Here is an 18,768-nt window from a genome sequence, read left to right on the forward strand (position 1 = left end):
AGGAAAGGGTTAATCCTCTTCTAAACCTCTTAAGAAGAAATGGAATAGGAATTCAGAGGAGGACTGAGAGGTATAGGAGAGGATTAATCCCCTTCCATTTCCTCTTGACCCTTTCCATACTGTGACGTCAACATCTGCATCTCAGATGGAAAGAGTTAAAATAAGAACTTTGCACACATTGCTGTGATAGGCAACACCGAAACCGTAGAATAGTTGGTAAACAAAGAGTAAAGTGTCCCTATTGCCACAGAGATGCAAGCAAGGGCCCTAGAGCACTGAAAAGGCAAACTGATACAGGTAACTCTCGATTTACGTGAGTTTGGTTAACGTGTTTTTTAAATAACGCAGGGTCCAAAATCCAAATAAATGTTTAATTTACATGTTTTTTTCACTTATACGCGATATCTTATGGAGTGGCCACCAGATGTCTCACGCAACTGGACTCACACGGCGCCGCGGCCACACAGCTGAGCTCAGTTCTTCCCGCGCGCCACTTGAACAAAAATACAGTGCCCACGGTGCCACGCTACTCAACAACAACAACACCCTCGCTGCTGTGCTACCACGAGGGGAAGGGCAGCCAGAGGAGGAACCACGAGAGGGAGAGGAGTCAGAGTGATACAGTAGGCAATAGAGGTACAAACCTACCTCTTGTTTGATTTATATTGTTTTTATTCACGCGACCTCTTCAAGGGCACAATACTCGCCTAAATGGAGAGTTACCTGAACCTAATAGAGTCTATCAGGGAGTCAGGGTTGGGGTGAGTGTTACAAAATGGGAGTGTATGAACAAGGAACCTGGGATTTTTCAGTCACTGCCGAGTGGCCAAAGACTACCCACATGCTGTCCTGAAGACCACCCTCTTAGAAGAAACCGTCCAGTGAATCAAGAATGAGTTCCGGGGGGGCAGCATGAGCCAAGCATAACTGGCACCACTATAAAAAATTGCCTGCGCCACGACGGGCTTGGGCCGACCACCAGCTAGGCCCCTGAAGAAAGCCTACCGGCGCAACAGGCCGAGATGTAAAAAAAAAGAAAAGAAAAAACAGGAAAATTGGTGACTACTTTTAACCCTTTCCATACGTGACGCAGACGTCGGCGTCACAGTATGAAAAGGGTCAAGAGGAAATGGAAGAGGATTAATCCTCTTCTAAACCTTTCAATCCTCCTCTAAATTCCTCTTGATTCTCTTCCACTTCCTCTTAAAGAGATTTAGAAGAGAATTAAGAGGAAATGGAAGAAGATTAAGAGGTTTAAAAGAGGACTAATGGTGATGACGTCGGACGCCCTTCAGACGCCAACATCAGCGTTGCCGGATTGAAGGGGTTAATAGCCATCATCCCCTCAAGGAAAGATCCTACAAGGAATAGGGCATCAAACCTATAGATAAACACAGAATGTAGAATAGCTGTGAAACACTACTCTATCACAAATATGTGGAGTGCACAGATGTAAAAAACAGTTCTATCACAAACATGTGGAGTGCATCAAAATGGTGTGTGAAGGTTTGCTCAAGTCCTGATGATAGTTGACTATTTTTTTGTTTCTGAATGGCTGAAGATTACTCACTTGCTACTCATCCAAGGAAACTTCACTTGCAACTCTGGATGAATGCAATAACAAGGGGTAACAGGAGTATAAAAGAAAAATCATTAAAAATTGCTACGATACACCCTTTCAGTTGTACATTCCTACCATGGAATAGCAAAAAACTGTCATGTGGCAGAACATTATAAATATAATACAGGAATTAATATATCAACCCGATAGTAGCGGGGATCATGTTTCTTAATGGTCCCTCCAAGCGAGAAAAATGAGAAAAAATCACCCCTACACAAACCATTTCATAATATATATCAAAGCATTTGTGATCAGATCATGTATCATCTATTTTGGGGGGTTTATATTATGGCACAAATTTGGCCCGTCGCTGCTACACGGTAAAGCCACAAATTTGGCCCATCTAAAACCACAAATTTGGTAAAACCACAAATTTGGCCCGTCGCTGCTACACGGTAAAGCCACAAATTTGGCCCATCGCTGCTACCGGGTTAATATTAATATTTTGACTTATATTGTATAGTGAAACTACAGTAGGATACATGAAGCTGGAGAGTTCAGGAGGAAAGCATCTATTGAGGTAAAACTTGAGAATACGTACCAAAAGAATTGGCAAAATCATGAGAGACCAGGGATGTTTATAATTTTTTTACAGCATTGGAAATATCTCAAGGGCATGAGGTAAGAAAAAACATAGATAATAAATAAACAAAAGGTACATCCTTACCCAATAGGCTCCTTTTTGGTTATGGTTAAGTTATGGTTAGGCCGTGCATTGTTGATAGGTATGGTGGTGCCCTCAATCTTGTCACACCACCCAGCAAAGTAGCGCCAAGTATCAATGCTCATTCCCACATGGGTCTTGAGAGCCAATGTGTATACGGCACCAGAGTCAATGGTCTCAATAGTAGCCAGTTCTTCCTTGTGCTGGTCCATTAGATCAGCCAGTCTGAAAATGATAATGGAATTTATATAAGGTAATTAAGATGGTTGTATTTACTTAGTTGTATTTACCTAATTGTGATATACGAGAAAAGGGTTATGCTCGTACTGTCTTGTCTCTATATCTGCTGTTATCTGACTTGGCCTTAAGGGGGGTACGGGACACCTGAGATCATCTAACTAAACTATCTGGGGTATTGCGATAAAACTTTACAGGCAAGTAGGCATCTATGTTGCCTACATTTTGTACGAGCCAAAACAATGTATGTATATTTAAATGTATACTTATATGTATACATGTGCGTATACATGTAGCGACACATATACCAAGGCAGATGTTTCTGATCAACGAAAATGTCTTTTCCATTTTCTAGAGTGTGTTAGAACATATTTGGTGAGTGGTTCACACAAACCAAACATACCCATTGGCAAGAAGAGAGCAGTGATAAAGATGACTGCTCTCTTCTTGCCAAGAGCTAGGTTTGGTTCATGTGAGCCACTCACCAAATACATTCTAACACACTCAAAGAAATGGTGAAGTCGTTTCTGTTTGTCAGAAACATCTACCATGGTTCCTAATGAGTCTGGTGTGTGCATGTGTGTGTGCGTGTGTGTGTGTGTGTGTGTGTGTGTGTTTGTTGTTATTCGATCCATGTGTTTATGTGGTTGGAGCCTGGATGGGTGGGTTGGCCGTGCACGCGCAGTGGTGACAATGAGACCTGGCACAGAGGAACCACAGGCATGCCACACCCACAACTGTTTCCTCCTTCCATTTAACTGCAGCAACAAGTCCACTTTAATGAAGAGATTTTCTACTCTCTTTTTCTATTACTCTCTCGGTCCCACACGTCCTCTGCGTGTATCGAAACACATGAAAAATTAATCACAACAAGGAGAGGGTATTCCCCGGCTGCCTGGGATTGAACCCGCGACCAGCGTGACGGGAGAGCCTCTCCTTACCGAGTTGGCCAAAGAGGTACCCCACTCACTGAATGGGTTATGGGAGGCTCGCTCATCAGGCCGTCGCCGCACTACACCACAACTTGGGTATTGGCAACACAAGGCGTGACAGCCCTTATTTTAACAGACGGCGTCATGTCGATACAGGGCAAGTGCTTTGTTTACGTTGTGGATGTGGATACGGGCAACCAGTCTTGGTCTTGTGTGATGCACACCCGGAGAAGTTGGAGTTGCCGGTTGCCCTAGCTGCCGCCAACGCAGTGGGAAGAAAAAGGCCCAGTGTGACACCAGCTTACGGACAACTGACAACTCGCTCCCGGTTGGGCGTACGGGCATTGCCAGTAGCCTCAACAATTGGAGGAAAACAGCAAGTGTGACACCGCCTTAAGGCAGTGAGGCCACTGATAGGATGATCGTCATCGGACTCCCTGCGAATCGAAAGTGTGTTTTCAAAACTGTCAGCCAATCGTAAGGCAGCCGCCTTCAACTGCGGCTTCAAAACGACCCGTTCTCTCTTCCTGTTTTCTTCCTTTTTCCAAGGCACGTATTTTGAGACTACATACTTGGACAGGAGTTCCTCACATCCCCCCCTCCCACTCTCCCCAACTCTTGCTTCATCGTTTAACAAGTCTCTCTCTCTCTCTCTCTCTCTCTCTCTCTCTCTCTCTCTCTCTCTCTCTCTCTTTTGCCATAGCCCCAATGTTTGGAAGAAAACATCCAGTATGACACTACCTTCTAAGTAGGGCGCATGACGCCGATGGTAAGTAGACGTGACCCATACATGTCAAAGCAGCGCGAAACTCGGGGTGATAATGTGCGAAAGTCAGGATGATAATAATTTAGGAATAACCACGAAACTTGAGGATCACGAAACTCGGATAGCGCAAAACTCGGGATGGTACTGTACAACCGATTCCAAAGCAAACATTCAGTCACGTTGTATGCAAGCACAGTAAACCCTCAACATAACGGACTAATTGGGGGGGAGCTCAGTCTGTTAATGTCGAAAATCTGTTAAAAGTAGCGGACGTATAATAATACATATAATAATACTGACGAACCAAATAAACATAGATATATATATTTTTTCTATTGTGTATATATGTTGTCTGCACATTGTCTGTATAGCCAGACAGTACACTTGGCGACAGACTGAAAGGCACCGAGGCTGCCAGTGGGGCCCTGCAGGGGGACCATATTAAAACAGGTATGGGTATAATTTTACACTGGGAAACGGAACTTTTTTTTTCAGTTTTCAGTGTTTATGAAAATACACAATTACAGGTAACTCGATTTACGCGACTTTGGTTTACACGTTTATTAAATAACGCGGGATTGAAAATCCAAATAAATGCTTAACTTACAAGTTTTTTTCACTTATACGTGATGTTTTATGGAGTGGCCACCAGATGTCTCACGCAACTGGACTCACACGGTGCCGCGGCCACACAGCTGAGCTCAGTTCTTCCCGCGCACCACTTGAACAACAATACAGTACCCACGGTGCCACGCTACTCAACAACAACAACACCCTCGCTGCTGTGCTACCACAAGGGGAAGGGCAGCCAGAGGAGGAACCACGGGAGGGAGAGGAGTCAGAGTGAGAGGTACAAACCTACCTCGTTTGATTTACATTGTTTTTGATTTACGCGACCTTTTCAAGGACACAATACTCGCGTAAATCTAGAGTTACCTGTATGGGTAAAATTTTACAAGTGGGCACATCTTCATCATTTCTTTGTCCATAAAATGGAATGATACCTTTATATTTTGCATCATCCTGTAGGTTTCTTCAAATAGCTTGTTTATGTGCTTCTCTGGGGATAGAGTGTCTTGCATTGTTACTCCCAAATATTTTTCTTCATGTACCACCTTTAAGTTTTCTTCTCCCATCCTACGTATATGTTTTCCTTGGTCTTTTTTTACTTTTCCCCATTTCCAAAACACAAACAAGGAAGGATGGATTAGGCACATAAATAATTAGATATTTGAACATGCACACACAAAAAATGTGGGGAGGGTTGAGATGGGCAGCAGATATTTATTGATTTTCAACATACCCATGTGTCTCTTGCCAACCACTATGGATGTTAAGGTGCGCCTAGAGCTATACTGAAAAACATTCTGCAATTTAATTGGCTTTTGATGAAGTTTTGAAAAGTCTTTACAAAAATGGGAAAAGTTTGGAAAGTTTCGTTTAGTTGGCGCAACATCTGTGGTCATATGCCGGAGAGAGACAGAAGGGGAAGGAATTATAGGAGAAGGGAACAGACCCCAGGAGATGGGACACAACCCCCGATTAATACCTGGTATCCATTCACTGCTGGGTGGACAGGGACGTAGGGTATCAGAAAAGCCACCCAAATTTTTCCATTCCGCCCGGGAATTGAACCCAGGCTCTCAGTTGTGAGCCAAGTGTGCTAACCACTGCACCACAAAGCCCCAATACAAAAATGGGGCTCAAAAAATCAATTCTACTGGCCTTTTCTTAACATAACATATGAAATAATATCAGCAGACAGATTCTTTGGTGCCTCTTAATACTCACCTATCATTGTAATACACAGGCCGTGATTACTTAGTGTTCCTACCTGTAAAGGAGGTTTCCTCTGTCTCTAGCATTCATTGTTCCCCATGGGCCCTTATAAAATGACTGTTTAGCTGCAGCAACTGCTCTGTCTACATCTTCCTTTCCAGCTGCATGAACCTGCAAGAAAATATTCCAACTATAAACAGAAATCCAGTGGAAAGAAATCTCATGTTACACATTAAAAACATATATGATATATAATGCTATACATATTCTATGCTGACCTACCATGATAAATGTGAAATATAAAATCATGAAACTACTGAGACTTTGCCAGATATGATAGGACTTCATAATTATTATGCTGAGTGCCTTACACAGGATGAGTGTCATGCATTTGAGATGAACAATGAATTTGGGGCATTCTTGCCTCTGCCCAATGTGTAACGTATTTGCAGTGGTGGGCAGGATTCCGCTAATCCGCTAACAGCTAATTAGCGAAGCTAGCTTTTCCATTAGCTAATTAGCATTTTCAGTTAGCGGACCAATTAGCTTCCGCTAAATGTAGTTTCTCCTCCGCTAACTTTAAGTCCACTAAAAAATCACACAGGTTTGTTCTTGTCCATTGTGGGCAGACACAGCACCAGTTGAGCCACATGGCGCAATAATTCCAGGGCTTCTACTTTTGAGTAAATTATGCCTTAATTAAAGGAAGGTAATTGGACAATTATTAGGGAAACTTTTGTCATTTTAGGGTAATGCATCTTCCATTTCCAACTCTTTGAGCTAGGAATTTAATAACAAAAATTCAATATTTTCCACCTAACAAGAAAAAGAAATTTCAGGTCACTAGGTCTGTTTTTAACTGTAGATCAGTCAATCTACGACATTGCAACGATTATGATCGATGTGTGCCAATTGGAATCACAGTAGGAAAAAATAAAAATAAAATATGAAAACATGCTTCATTCATTCCAAATGGTACTGTGGTACAAAAATAAGGCTTCTGGACTGCTACTGAATGTAAATGACTGTAATTTAATAAAAACAAATCCAACATGGAGATAATTGAAAAAAATATTGAAAGAAAAAAAAAAGTATTGAGAACTTCTGTTCCTCAAACCAAAATATTTGAAATTCAGCAAAAAACTAGTCTCTACACTAAACTATCGTCTGTTCAGAGCATCAAGTCAGTTCAAGGTGTGGCAGATTCTGGTATTCCCATGAGTGCGGCGCTGCCAGTTTGACCGCCAATTATCAGATTAGCACCGTCTCCCTACCTACCCAACCACAGCCCACCTGTTTATCTCTCTCTCTCCCTCTCTCAACCTCTCGACCCGGGGGAGGGACCTAAGGGGACACGCCAACCACCACCACCACCACCAACAACAACAACAACAACAACAACAAAACGTGGCAACATGGGAAAAAATCGCTGCCACATGTCATGGAATTTATACAAATCGTTGTTATAATCCTAAACATCGACACTCATTGTACTATGTAACTTCCTTTACTATATACAGAATATATAAAATATCACTTTCAAATAGCACATGGATGGGAAATAAGAGAGAGACGCATGTATGAAGGCTGATTTGGCAGCATGGGTAGAGGTAAACGACGATACCAGCTCCACCCTGAACCGCCTTCATGCTCTGAACAGACTATAGAAGGTACACTCGATGTCCCAGTCTGCCTGCCAACCCTGGGCTGCACAAAAATCAGGGTGCCTGGATTAAATAGAAATGGGTGATTTTGTACATGCATCTTCGGGTAACATGCAGCCTGTATAGCCTTTTTTTATTTTTATTTTTATTTTTTTTTTATTTTTACAAAATTAAGCAATGTCTTTAGTAATGTCAATTTAGTAAAGAGTGGAGTGTGGAGTGGTGGAGTGAGTGAAACGTGGTGCATTGAGATGGTTTGGACACGTGATGAGAATGGGGGAGAATGAATTCGTGAAGAGTGTATGAGGGAAGGATTAAGGGAGGGGAAGATCACCTGTGAAGTGGATCAATAGGGTGAGTGAGTATTGGAGCGAGAGAGTTGGAAGTAGCAGGATTGAGTGTGCTGAGAGGGAGTGCCAGAACAGGGAGAGATGGAGGCACTTCTGCTGTGGCCACCCCCTGGGGGGTAGTTCCCGCGAGGGAGCAAGGTGTCGGAGACATAGATAGATAGATAGTAATGTCTGGTAAGTCATTGAATTCCTCAGAGTTCACCAGGTTTCCTAAGTCCTCATCAGATATGAATCGCGTGCGTTCCTAGGCCATGACCAACATCTACAATAAAAAAAAAGGAAAATAATATATAAAGTACTATATTTAGCATAATAGTATGGGTCGTTTTTTTTTTTTTTTTTTTATACAACAAAGGAGACCGCTCAAGGGCACAAAAAATGTAAACAATAATAGAAAAAAAAAAGCCCACTACTTGCTGCTCACAAAAAGAATCTAAAGAGGTGGCCAAAAGAGAGGTCAATTTCGGGAGGAGAGGTGTCCAGATACCTTTCTCTTGAAAGAGTTCAAGTCATAGGCAGAAGGAAATACAGAAAAAGGAAGATTGTTCCAGAGTTTACCAGCGTGAGGGATGAAAGAGTGAAGATGCTGGTTAACTCTTGCATAAGGGGTTTGGACAGTATAGGGATGAGCACGAGTAGAAAGTTGCGCAGAGCGGGGTCGCGGGATGGGGGGAGGCACGCAGTTAGCAAGTTCAGAAGAGCAGTCAGCGTGGAAATATCGATAGAAGATAGAAAGAGAGGCAACATTGCGGCGGAAATTAAGAGGTAGAAGACTATCAGTTAGAGGAGGAGAGCTGATGAGACGAAGAGCCTTAGACTTCACTCTGTCCAAGAGAGCTGTGTGAGTGGAGCCCCCCCACACGTGAGATGCATACTCCATACGAGGGCGGACAAGGCCCCTGTATATGGATAGCAACTGTGCGAGGGAGAAGAACTGGCGGAGACGATACAGAACGCCCAACCTCGAGGAAGCTGATTTAGTGAGAGAAGAGATGTGAAGTTTCCAGTTAAGATTTTGAGTTAAGGATAGACCAAGGATGTTTAGTGTTGAAGATGGTGACAGCTGAGTGTTGTCGAAGAATAGGGAATAGGTGTTTGGAAGGTTGTGTCGAGTTGATAGGTGGAGAAATTGGATTTTTGAGGCATTGAAGGACACATGGTTCCTTTTACCCCAATCGGAAATGATAGTAAGGTCTGAGGTTAAGCGTTCTGCAGCCTCCAGCCTGGAGTCATGTAATTCCTGTTGAGAGGGTCTTCTGTTGAAAGAAGTTGAATAATGCAGAGTGGAGTCATCAGCATATGAGTGGATAGGACAGTTTGTTATGGAAAGAAGATCATTGATGAATAACAGGAAGAGAGTGGGTGATAGGACAGAGCCCTGTGGAACACCACTGTTGATAGGTTTATGAGAAGAACAGTGACCGTCTACCACAGCAGAGATAGAACAGCCAGAAAGGAAACTGGAGATAAAGGATAGGATAGGATAGAATCCGAAAGAGGGCAGTTTAGAAAGCAAAGACTTGTGCCAGACTCTATCGAAAGCTTTTGAAGTTTACTAAATAAACATTATATTTGACTGAAACACTCAGAAACTTCACGTCGTCATATCGCAAAACAATAAGATTTCACACGTTTTTTTCACATCCTGAAACGTAAACAGTTGACCTGTGCCAATTGGATACACAGAAACTTACTGTACCTAGAAATAAAGAAATTAGTGACCTGTGCCATTTGGAATCACGCACTGTGTAATTTCGAGTTTTGCGCTCAGTGTCTCCACCAAACACTGTTAATTTGCAACGTTTATTGTTCTCACCCTCTGTATGCCACTTACTCTCTGAGGGGATGTACGTGATTTAATGCTCTGGCTCCTTCCTCCCTCCCTGTGATGGGGCAAGGACACACCCCTACCTTACTCATGAAAAAGAAACCAAAAATGCCTCTCCCACACTTCACAGCACTCATTTCCAGAGTAAAGGCCAGTCATTCACTCAGTAATCCATGCAGGAATCCCATGGATCCACAATATGTCCCACAGTGCCTCATGATGCACCGAGTCAAAAGCCTCCTTAAGATCAACATAGGTTGTGAGTAGCCCTTGTAGAAACTCATGTAGGCATTCCACAAGGACCCGAAGTGCTAGGATCCAGTCATTTTTTGACTTGCTGACGGTGAACCCAGATTGCTCACGGCTCTGAATCTTCAGCAGATGAATTTACATCAGGAGCAGAAGAGTGAGCACTTTACCCACCACACTGAGCTGTGTAATACCACAATAATTGTTGCTGTCCTTTTTTTTTTTTTTCCAGCAGAGGGTGTATAAAAAAAGAAAAGAAAACAATAATGAAAAAAAAAGTCCGCTACTTACTGCTCCTGAATAGAGTAGAGTGGCCAAAAAGAGAAATCAATATCGGGAGGAGAGGTGTCCTGATACCCTCCTCTTGAAAGAGTTCAAGTCGTAGGCAGGAGGAAATACAGATGAAGGAAGATCGTTCCAGAGTTTACCAGCGTGAGGGATGAAAGAGTGAAGATGCTGGTTAAGTCTTGCATAAGGAGTTTGGACAGTATAGGGATAAGTTTGATCAGAAAGTTGTGTGAGGCGAGGCCACAGGAGGAGGGGGGGCCATGCAGTTAGCAAGTTCAGAAGAGCAGTCAGAGTGAAAATATCGATAGAAGATAGAACGAGAGGCAACATCGCAATGGAATTTAAAAGGTAGAAGACTATCAGTAAGAGGAGGAGAGCTGATGAGATGAAGAGCCTTAGTTGTCTGAAAAACACTGCAAAATGATGACCTATTTTATATATCATTTACCATTGTTTACCGTTGATGAGGTTTCAGACCCCACTCCACTGCCAGCGCGGCGCTCCACAGGGCCGTCAACATATGTGGTGTTAGCCTCAATAATAATCCTCGATGCACTTATTCACCACATGGTAGTGAGTGACTGAGTTTTAATTGCTTTCATTGATAACCTACTGATGGCCTTTTAATAAACTTGGCATCATTATAGTCACTATAGTACTAGTCACAATATCTTTCCTTTTTATTTTATCACAAATATCCATTGTTTCATTTTCCATTTATCTGATATTTTCTTTAGAGTATCACAATTCAATGTCCAACGATTATTTCCAACTCACTGAACATTTAACACTCAATTTATCTTTGAGTCTCAATCACCAGTTAATAGCCATGGTCGGTCATGTTACGAATTCTCTCAATTTCTGTCTGTAGAACTACACAACACTGGTCATTCACTGAGTGGTTGATTTCAGGCTTCTTGTACCTCACACAATTTATGCATTTCTTCTCAGCCACGAAGCAATTCTTTGATTTATGATCACTGGCACACTTGTAACATTTTGGGGCTTCTCCATTGTTCTTGGCAGTACAGTTCGCCTAAAGATGGTCATATCTTTGACAATGGTAATAATGATTGCATGGTATCTATCTCTCACAGTGTACACTTCCCATTCTAGTTTTATCTTGTCATTGGTGTTTGTCAATCAGCTCTCTAACAGTTGGGTCACATTTCAGAACAGTGCATTGTGCCACCTGCAGCAGGCTTGTTAAAAATCTTCTCAATTTTCCCCTCAACTCCTGGAATCGAGTGTAGGAACTCATTCCTGTTTAACAGTGTCTCAGTTATCTTAACCCCGGTCTCCTTCTTATGCACATTGCAGATCATGATCTTTGGCCTTAGTTTACCCACACTTTTGGTGCTAACTTGCTCTACATTTTCCAGTTTCTGAGCTGCTTCATTCCTTTTATTCTCATCATTAAAGTTTATCTCAGTAGCCTTTTTGTCTTGATCAGAGGCCTTGACAACAAGGAGATTCTTCTGGCCACGTCAGCAAAACTGGCGTGACCCGACTCTGCTGCTGGCTCAGCACAAATCACGCCTGCCACCTCACTCAACTCCTTAACACTGGACACCCGAGATTCAACCTCATCTTTGACCACAGATATTTCTTTAGATAATTCTTGCTTGAATTTATCCAATTCTTCAACAATGTTGGTAACGAGAGACACTTTATGAAGACATGGAATGCAAATCTGATTTATTTCAGGTACATTATCCTGCTGGACTCCACTCAGATTAGCACACTTCACATGGCACCACTTTGGACACAAACAGCAAGCAATCCACTTCTCGCCTGTAAAATCTTCACTGACACAACAGAAGTCTTTCAGATTCCTGGTTCTACCCGCCATTGTCAACTCAGCAGTTCCAAGGAGCGAGGAGCTCACACCAACACGTCCACACCCTACCCCACTCAACTCACTCACTATCTATACTCACTCACAATATACTACATCACAAATTCTTGAGGTCAAGAAAATAACCATATTCACAGAATCCCCACAAATAAATGAAGACACGAATACTGAAACCATGAATGTCAGGGAGATGAGTGCGTATGTACTATGTAGTCATGTTTAACCCGGTAGCAGCGGGGATCATGTTTCTTAATGGTCCCTCTAAGCGAGAAAAATGAGAAAAAATCACCCCTCACACAAACCATTTCATAATATATATCAAAGCATTTGTGATCAGATTATGCATCATCTATTTTGGGGGGTTTATATCATGGCACAAATTTGGCCCATCGCTGCTACACGGTAAAGCCACAAATTTGGCCCGTCGCTGCTACCGGGTTAATGGTCCCTCTAAGCGAGAAAAATGAGAAAAAATCACCCCTCACACAAACCATTTCATAATATATATCAAAGCATTTGTGATCAGATTATGCATCATCTCTTTTGGGGGGTTTATATCATGGCACAAATTTGGCCCGTTGCTGCTACACAGTAAAGCCACAAATCTGGCCCGTTGCTGCTACACAGTAAAGCCACAAATTTGGCCCGTTGCTGCTACACAGTAAAGCCACAAATCTGGCCCGTCGCTGCTTCCAGGTTAATGATTGTAATGCAGCAGGTGGGAAAATACGACCCAGAATAAAAATGGACGTGAAAATAAAAATGAAAGAAAACTTATTTTAGCTATAAATTATAAATTAAAAAAAAACTAACCACTGATTTTTTCCCCAGTTATCTATGATTAAAAAATGAGTAATCAAAATAAAACTGTAAAAGTGCTCAAGAGAGTTAAACCAAAATGCTATAGAAGATGGCGCCACTATAAACACTGGCCTGTGCCATGGCGGGCTGGGGCCAAATACCATCCAGGTCCCCCAAGCAAGCCTACCGGCGCTATAGGCGTAGATGTAAAAAAAATAAATAAATAAATAAATAAGAAAATAAATAAATAAATAAAACAAAATATCACTGACTTACCTCACAAATAAGCTCTTCAGTGGCTGGATTGATGCTCTTGAGAAACTTCCCACTGGTAGCATCAACAAACTGTCCATCAATGAAGAGTTGGTTGGGAAACTCTAGGTCCATATTGTTGACATGCATTTTGATGGCATCATATTCAAAGACAGGCTTGGCATCACCACCCCTCATTTTCATGACCATAACCTGAGGAAAGCAAATGTGGACAATAACAATATCAGAGTAATAATAACAGACTTCTGGAAGGGAAAAGTAAAGGTGGTAGCAAATGCTAAACTGAATATTGCCATGGTGAGCCAGTTTGGGTAGGGGGTGGCTGAGTGGTAGCGTGCTGGGCTCACATTCACCACGTGATTGATGACGCGAGTTTGAATCCCCACGCTACCACCTCGGATTTTTCAGTCACCGTCGAATGGCTTAAAACTACCCACATGCTGTCCTGAAGACCACCCATCAACCTGGACTCTAGACTCTAGAAATGCTTACGTTCACCACCTCGCAGCTAGAAACTTCCTGAGTCGACTTTTTATGATTTATATGCCAATAAATGGGGATTTTTATGAGGATTCCAAGCTATTATTGAAATCTTCGTACAACCAGTTGTTCTAGAGAAAATGGAGGAAAACTATATTTTTCCATCTACGGTACCCTCTCAAGTTTTGCGCTCGCTTCGTTCCAAAGGTACAGCGCTAAACTCGAGGATCGCGAAACTCGCGGTATTGAAAACACTGATAAATGGCTTATTTGATCCGACCCGTTGATTTTTTTTTCTTTTTTTTTACATGTGGCCTATGGCACCAGTAGACTATCCATCTGGGCCTGATGGTCGGCCACGAGGCCGTCATGGAGCCGGCAACTGTTTATAGTGGCGCCATTATAATTGGCTCATGCTCACCCCGGAGCTCACTTTTTTCCTCCTTTACTCCCTTGTTATCTCAAAATACGTACCTTGGAAAAAGGAAGAAATCAGGAAGAGAGAACGGGTCGTTTTAAAGCCACAGATGAAGCCTTACGATTGGCTGAGCTCTGAAAACATGCTTGTTATTCGTGGGGAGTCCGATGACGTCATCGCCGGCGCTCACCCAATCAGTGGCCTCACTGCCTTAAGGCGGTGTCACACTGGCCGTTTTCCTCTAACCGTTGTGGCTACTGGCAACGCCCGTATGCCCATCCGGGAGCGAGTTGTCGGTTGTCCGTAAGCTGGTGTCACACTGGGCCTTTTTCTTCCCACCGCGTTGGTGACAGCTTGGGCAACTGGCAAGTTTTTTGGGTGTGCATCACTCACATAAGGGGAAATTAGAAGGGTGAAGGGAAGAGGGGCAGAAGGGAGTCGGGTCATGTCATGTCATGACACACACACACACACAGAAAGGGAAATGAGAAGGGTGGGGAGAGTCAGGTCATGTCTTGACCTGAGTCAGGTCATATCCTGATCAGAGCACTGATCTGACTCACCTTTCTGCCCCTCCCTCCCCACACCATTCTCATTCCCCTTCTGTGTGTGTGTGTGTGTGTGTGTGTGACAAGTCATGACATGACCTGACCTGAGTCAGGTCATGTTTTTACCCTGATCTGACTCTCCTTTCTGCCCCATCCTCCCCACAGCCTTCTCATTTCACTTTGTGTGTGTGTGTGACAGGTATGGACATGACCTGACCTGAGTCAGGTCATGTCCTGACTAAAGCCCTGACCTGACTCTCCTTTCTGACCCTCCCTCCCCACACCCTTCTCCTGTCTCCTTGTTTTCATCATCTCTATCTCACCTTTCACAAGAGGGGCTCATAACCAGAGTGAAGCTACACACGTCTTCTCGACTTGGGGGCTCACAGGTCTTGAGCCAGCATCGAGTTGAACCAAACGCAACAGGGAGGAGGCGACAGGAAGTTCAAACGCGGTTAACGTGTTAATAAGTCTAAGACTCTCTCTCTCTCTCTCTCTCTCTCTCTCTCTCTCTCTCTCTCTCTCTCTCTCTTGCCATAGCCACAATGTTTGAAGGAAAACATCCAGTGTGATACTACCTTTTAAGGTTGCATGTGCGACGCCGATGGTAAGTAGGCGTGACCCGTACATGTCAAGGCAGCGCGAAACTCGAGGTGATTATGTGCGAAAGTCAGGATGGTTAGAATTTAGGACCAATCGCGAAACTTGAGGATCGCGAAACTCGGATAGCTCAAAACTCAAGAGGATACTGTATTCTGTTCTCTCCAGTAGAAGAAACAGCTCAAGGGCAGCAAACAAAGCACAATGGTCGGGTCAAGGCGGTCAAAATAAAGTCAATTTTGCCTGAAATAAGAGTTTTGATAATAATAACAAACATGACTCTTAGCGCACCTTTTGCTGTCTGGAAGAACTTCACCAAACACAATAATAATCATAATAGTTACCACTAAGTCTCTCTCCCTAACACTCGCTGCTGGAGTTTTTTTCACTTTTTCCATCATCACCGTCACTTTCATGAGAATCATCATCATGCTCTGTACAAATGGGTCTCAAAATCTCTTCACGTGATAATTTCTAAGCCATATTTTCTAATAGTAACAGTTACTGGTCCCTGCGAATATAAAACAAAATACTGTATCATGGCACGATCACTTTACATCGGAAGTAGGAATAAATTTCACCAATTTCGTCTGACAACTATAATTCAGGCTTACCAGGCTCCGGACATGATTTAACCCGGTAGCAGCGGGGATCATGTTTCTTAATGGTCCCTCCAAGTGAGAAAAATGAGAAAAAATCAATCCTCACACAAACCATTTCATAATATATATCAAAGCATTTGTGATCAGATTATGTATCATCTATTTTGGGGGGTTTATATCATGGCACAAATTTGGCCCGTTGCTGCTACATGGTAAAGCCACAAATTTGGCCCGTCGCTGCTACACGGTAAAGCCACAAATTTGGCCCGTCGCTGCTACATGGTAAAGCCACAAATTTGGTCCGTCGCTGCTACATGGTAAAGCCACAAATTTGGCCTGTCGCTGCTACCGGGTTAAAGGGGCGACAGTCCGCGCTCACAGGCTACCTGCTGAGAGGCAACAAAGCCACGGGCAATTATCACTTCAAATCCAATGGCACAAGAGTTGATGATTATTTTATTTTATAGGTCTAGCTTGGATCCTTGATGCAAAAAATTTTGATGCGATTCTGAAAGAGACTTTATTTTTGGCAAATTTTTTAAAGTTTTTGGACACGATTCGAGTCAAAAGCTCAGATGTAGACGATTCCATTTTGACGCGAATAGCGTCATGGTGCATGAAAGAGTTAAGAGGATGTGGCCAACCTCCTTAGTCATTCCTCCAGCACTGCTATATCATTTCCAGTGGTGGTTCTAGTTTGTTTTTTTTACGTTGCTGCCTATTGCGCCGGTAGGCATCTTCCCGGTGGGGCCTGATGGTCGGCCCAAGGCTTCTTCCCGGTGGGGCCTGATGGTTGATGGTCATTGAGGCTTCTTCCAGGTGGGGCCTGATGGTCGGCCCAAGGCTTCTTCCAGGTGGGGCCTGATGGTCGGCCCAAGGCTTCTTCCAGGTGGGGCCTGATGGTCGGCCCAGCCCGTTCTGGCGCAGGCGAGTGTTTATAGTGGCGCCATCTTGCATTGGCTCATGCTGCCCCCCGGAACTCGTTCTTGATTCGCTTGGACGGCTTCCTCTAGAGTCCGGGTTGATGGGTGGTCTTCAGGACAGCATGTGGGTAGTTTTAAGCCACTCGGCGGTGACTGAAAAATCCGAGTGGTAGCGTGGGGATTCGAACCCACGTTTTCCATCACGCGGTGAATGTGGGCCCAGTACGCTACCAGTTCGGACACCACCTACAATTTCTAGTCTCCTGGATGCTTAAAATACAGGAGGAGCTGTTCATGTTCCTATAGTCTGTTTACTTAAGTCTGTCCCAAGCTGACAACATAAAGCTAAGCGTGTTTGTAAGCACAGTGCAGATTAGCAGGAAGTGCTGCGTGAGATAAACACAGAGGTTAAAGAAAGCTTGGAAGCCATAGCAGTAGCCAGTCAGCACTCAGCTTGCAAACACACTTAGGTTTATGTTGTCAACTTGGATCGGACTTAAGTGAACAGACTATTGTACTAGACCCATGGGAGCCAACACATAACACATACCCAGCTCCCTTGGTACCTGTAGTATATTAAAGTCACTGAGAACAATGAGTGCATGTCAAGGTGGGCACTGGTTTAATATGGAGTTGAGGTTCACATAGAACACCTGCTTTTCAGTTTCACACATTTCAGCAAGCCTGTGCATGGCAATAGGAGACATGGACCTCAAAGTGTTTAAAACTCTCATCAACTAAAGTACCCATAACCTAACATAGCTACAGTTGGCAGGAGATCCCTACAGCAACCCTCCTCAGACAGGTACCATTACTCATGCCAGACCAGTACTAGGCATCCCCACACTACTGATCTCACAACTGGCAGGCTGGAGGAGGAGGAGCAATACAATTATCATAAGAGAGCCTAGTTTGCTTCCTTACTAGCTAAGTGGATGGTTTCTCTTCTCTTTCTCTTACCTGAACAAATTCTTCAAAGGTAGTAGCCATATACACATCCTCATTTTCAAGTGATATACCAGCTGTTTCCTTGGTCTCCTCCACCAATCTGTCAACATAAACATGGTCATTAAACATAGTGACGGGACAAATTTGTGGCTTTACCGTGTAGCAGGATGGGCCAAATTTGTGCCATGATATAAACCCCCAAAAATAGATGATGCATAAATTGATCACAAATGCTTTGTTATATATATGATGGGTGTGGTTGTGTGTTGATGTTTTTTTTTTTTTCTCGCTTAGAGGACCATTCCTGCTGCTACCGGGTTAAGGCCAGGTGAGTATTGTAAAAAAAACATTTTATTGGTGACCTTAAACTATGATTTTTAAATTAGTGATGAGCATTTTACATTTATACCTCATACCCTGAGTTTTATGAGTTCTTCATTCCAGAAAATTTTGCTGCACACAACCAAAAAAATACGTAAACCAAAATTAGAGGTAATGTAAAATGTTAATGTAAACCTGTTAATGTTTCAAAAATCTCAAAAAAAAAAAATCATTTACCTATTTTATCCAGAACTAAATTTTATTTACAACTTACAAACATAAATAATAAATAAAAAGCAAAAAACAATTTGTTACGTGTTACATTCACACACACTCCACAATATTAGATACTCTTGAGTGCAGAAACGCCCAGCCCCCAGGGTTAGAAGCCACACTTCAAGCACGGAGCTATGTTCAACCACCACCAGAAACTCTAACTTGCGTATAACCCGATATGGAGGATGGTAAAGGAGTCGATCACGTCCTGGGTCCTGGTGGGCATACAAGGCCCCACCCATTGCGAGCATTTTACCTCGTTCCGTTTCTGTATATCCTTAGTGCCCTCATCATCCATCCCATAAAGCACAAACAAACACACCTGTAATTACTGAAACACTA

General features: G+C 43.1%; 1 protein-coding gene across 1 annotated transcript in view; it reads right to left on the reverse strand.

Annotated features, from left to right (window-relative positions):
* Positions 1-2,288: 2,288 nt before the first annotated feature.
* LOC126987494 (cytosolic 10-formyltetrahydrofolate dehydrogenase-like) overlaps positions 2,289-18,768 on the reverse strand; it is a gene marked incomplete at its 3' end in the record, with an annotated part of 58,739 nt that continues 42,259 nt past the window's right edge. The window contains 4 exon segments of the mRNA XM_050844458.1: positions 2,289-2,510; positions 6,055-6,170; positions 13,314-13,502; positions 17,842-17,929. Of these exon segments, the coding sequence (XP_050700415.1) occupies positions 2,289-2,510; positions 6,055-6,170; positions 13,314-13,502; positions 17,842-17,929 (615 nt within the window).

This window comes from Eriocheir sinensis, chromosome 65 (genome assembly GCF_024679095.1).
Source record: "Eriocheir sinensis breed Jianghai 21 chromosome 65, ASM2467909v1, whole genome shotgun sequence".
Lineage (NCBI taxonomy): Eukaryota > Metazoa > Arthropoda > Malacostraca > Decapoda > Varunidae > Eriocheir > Eriocheir sinensis.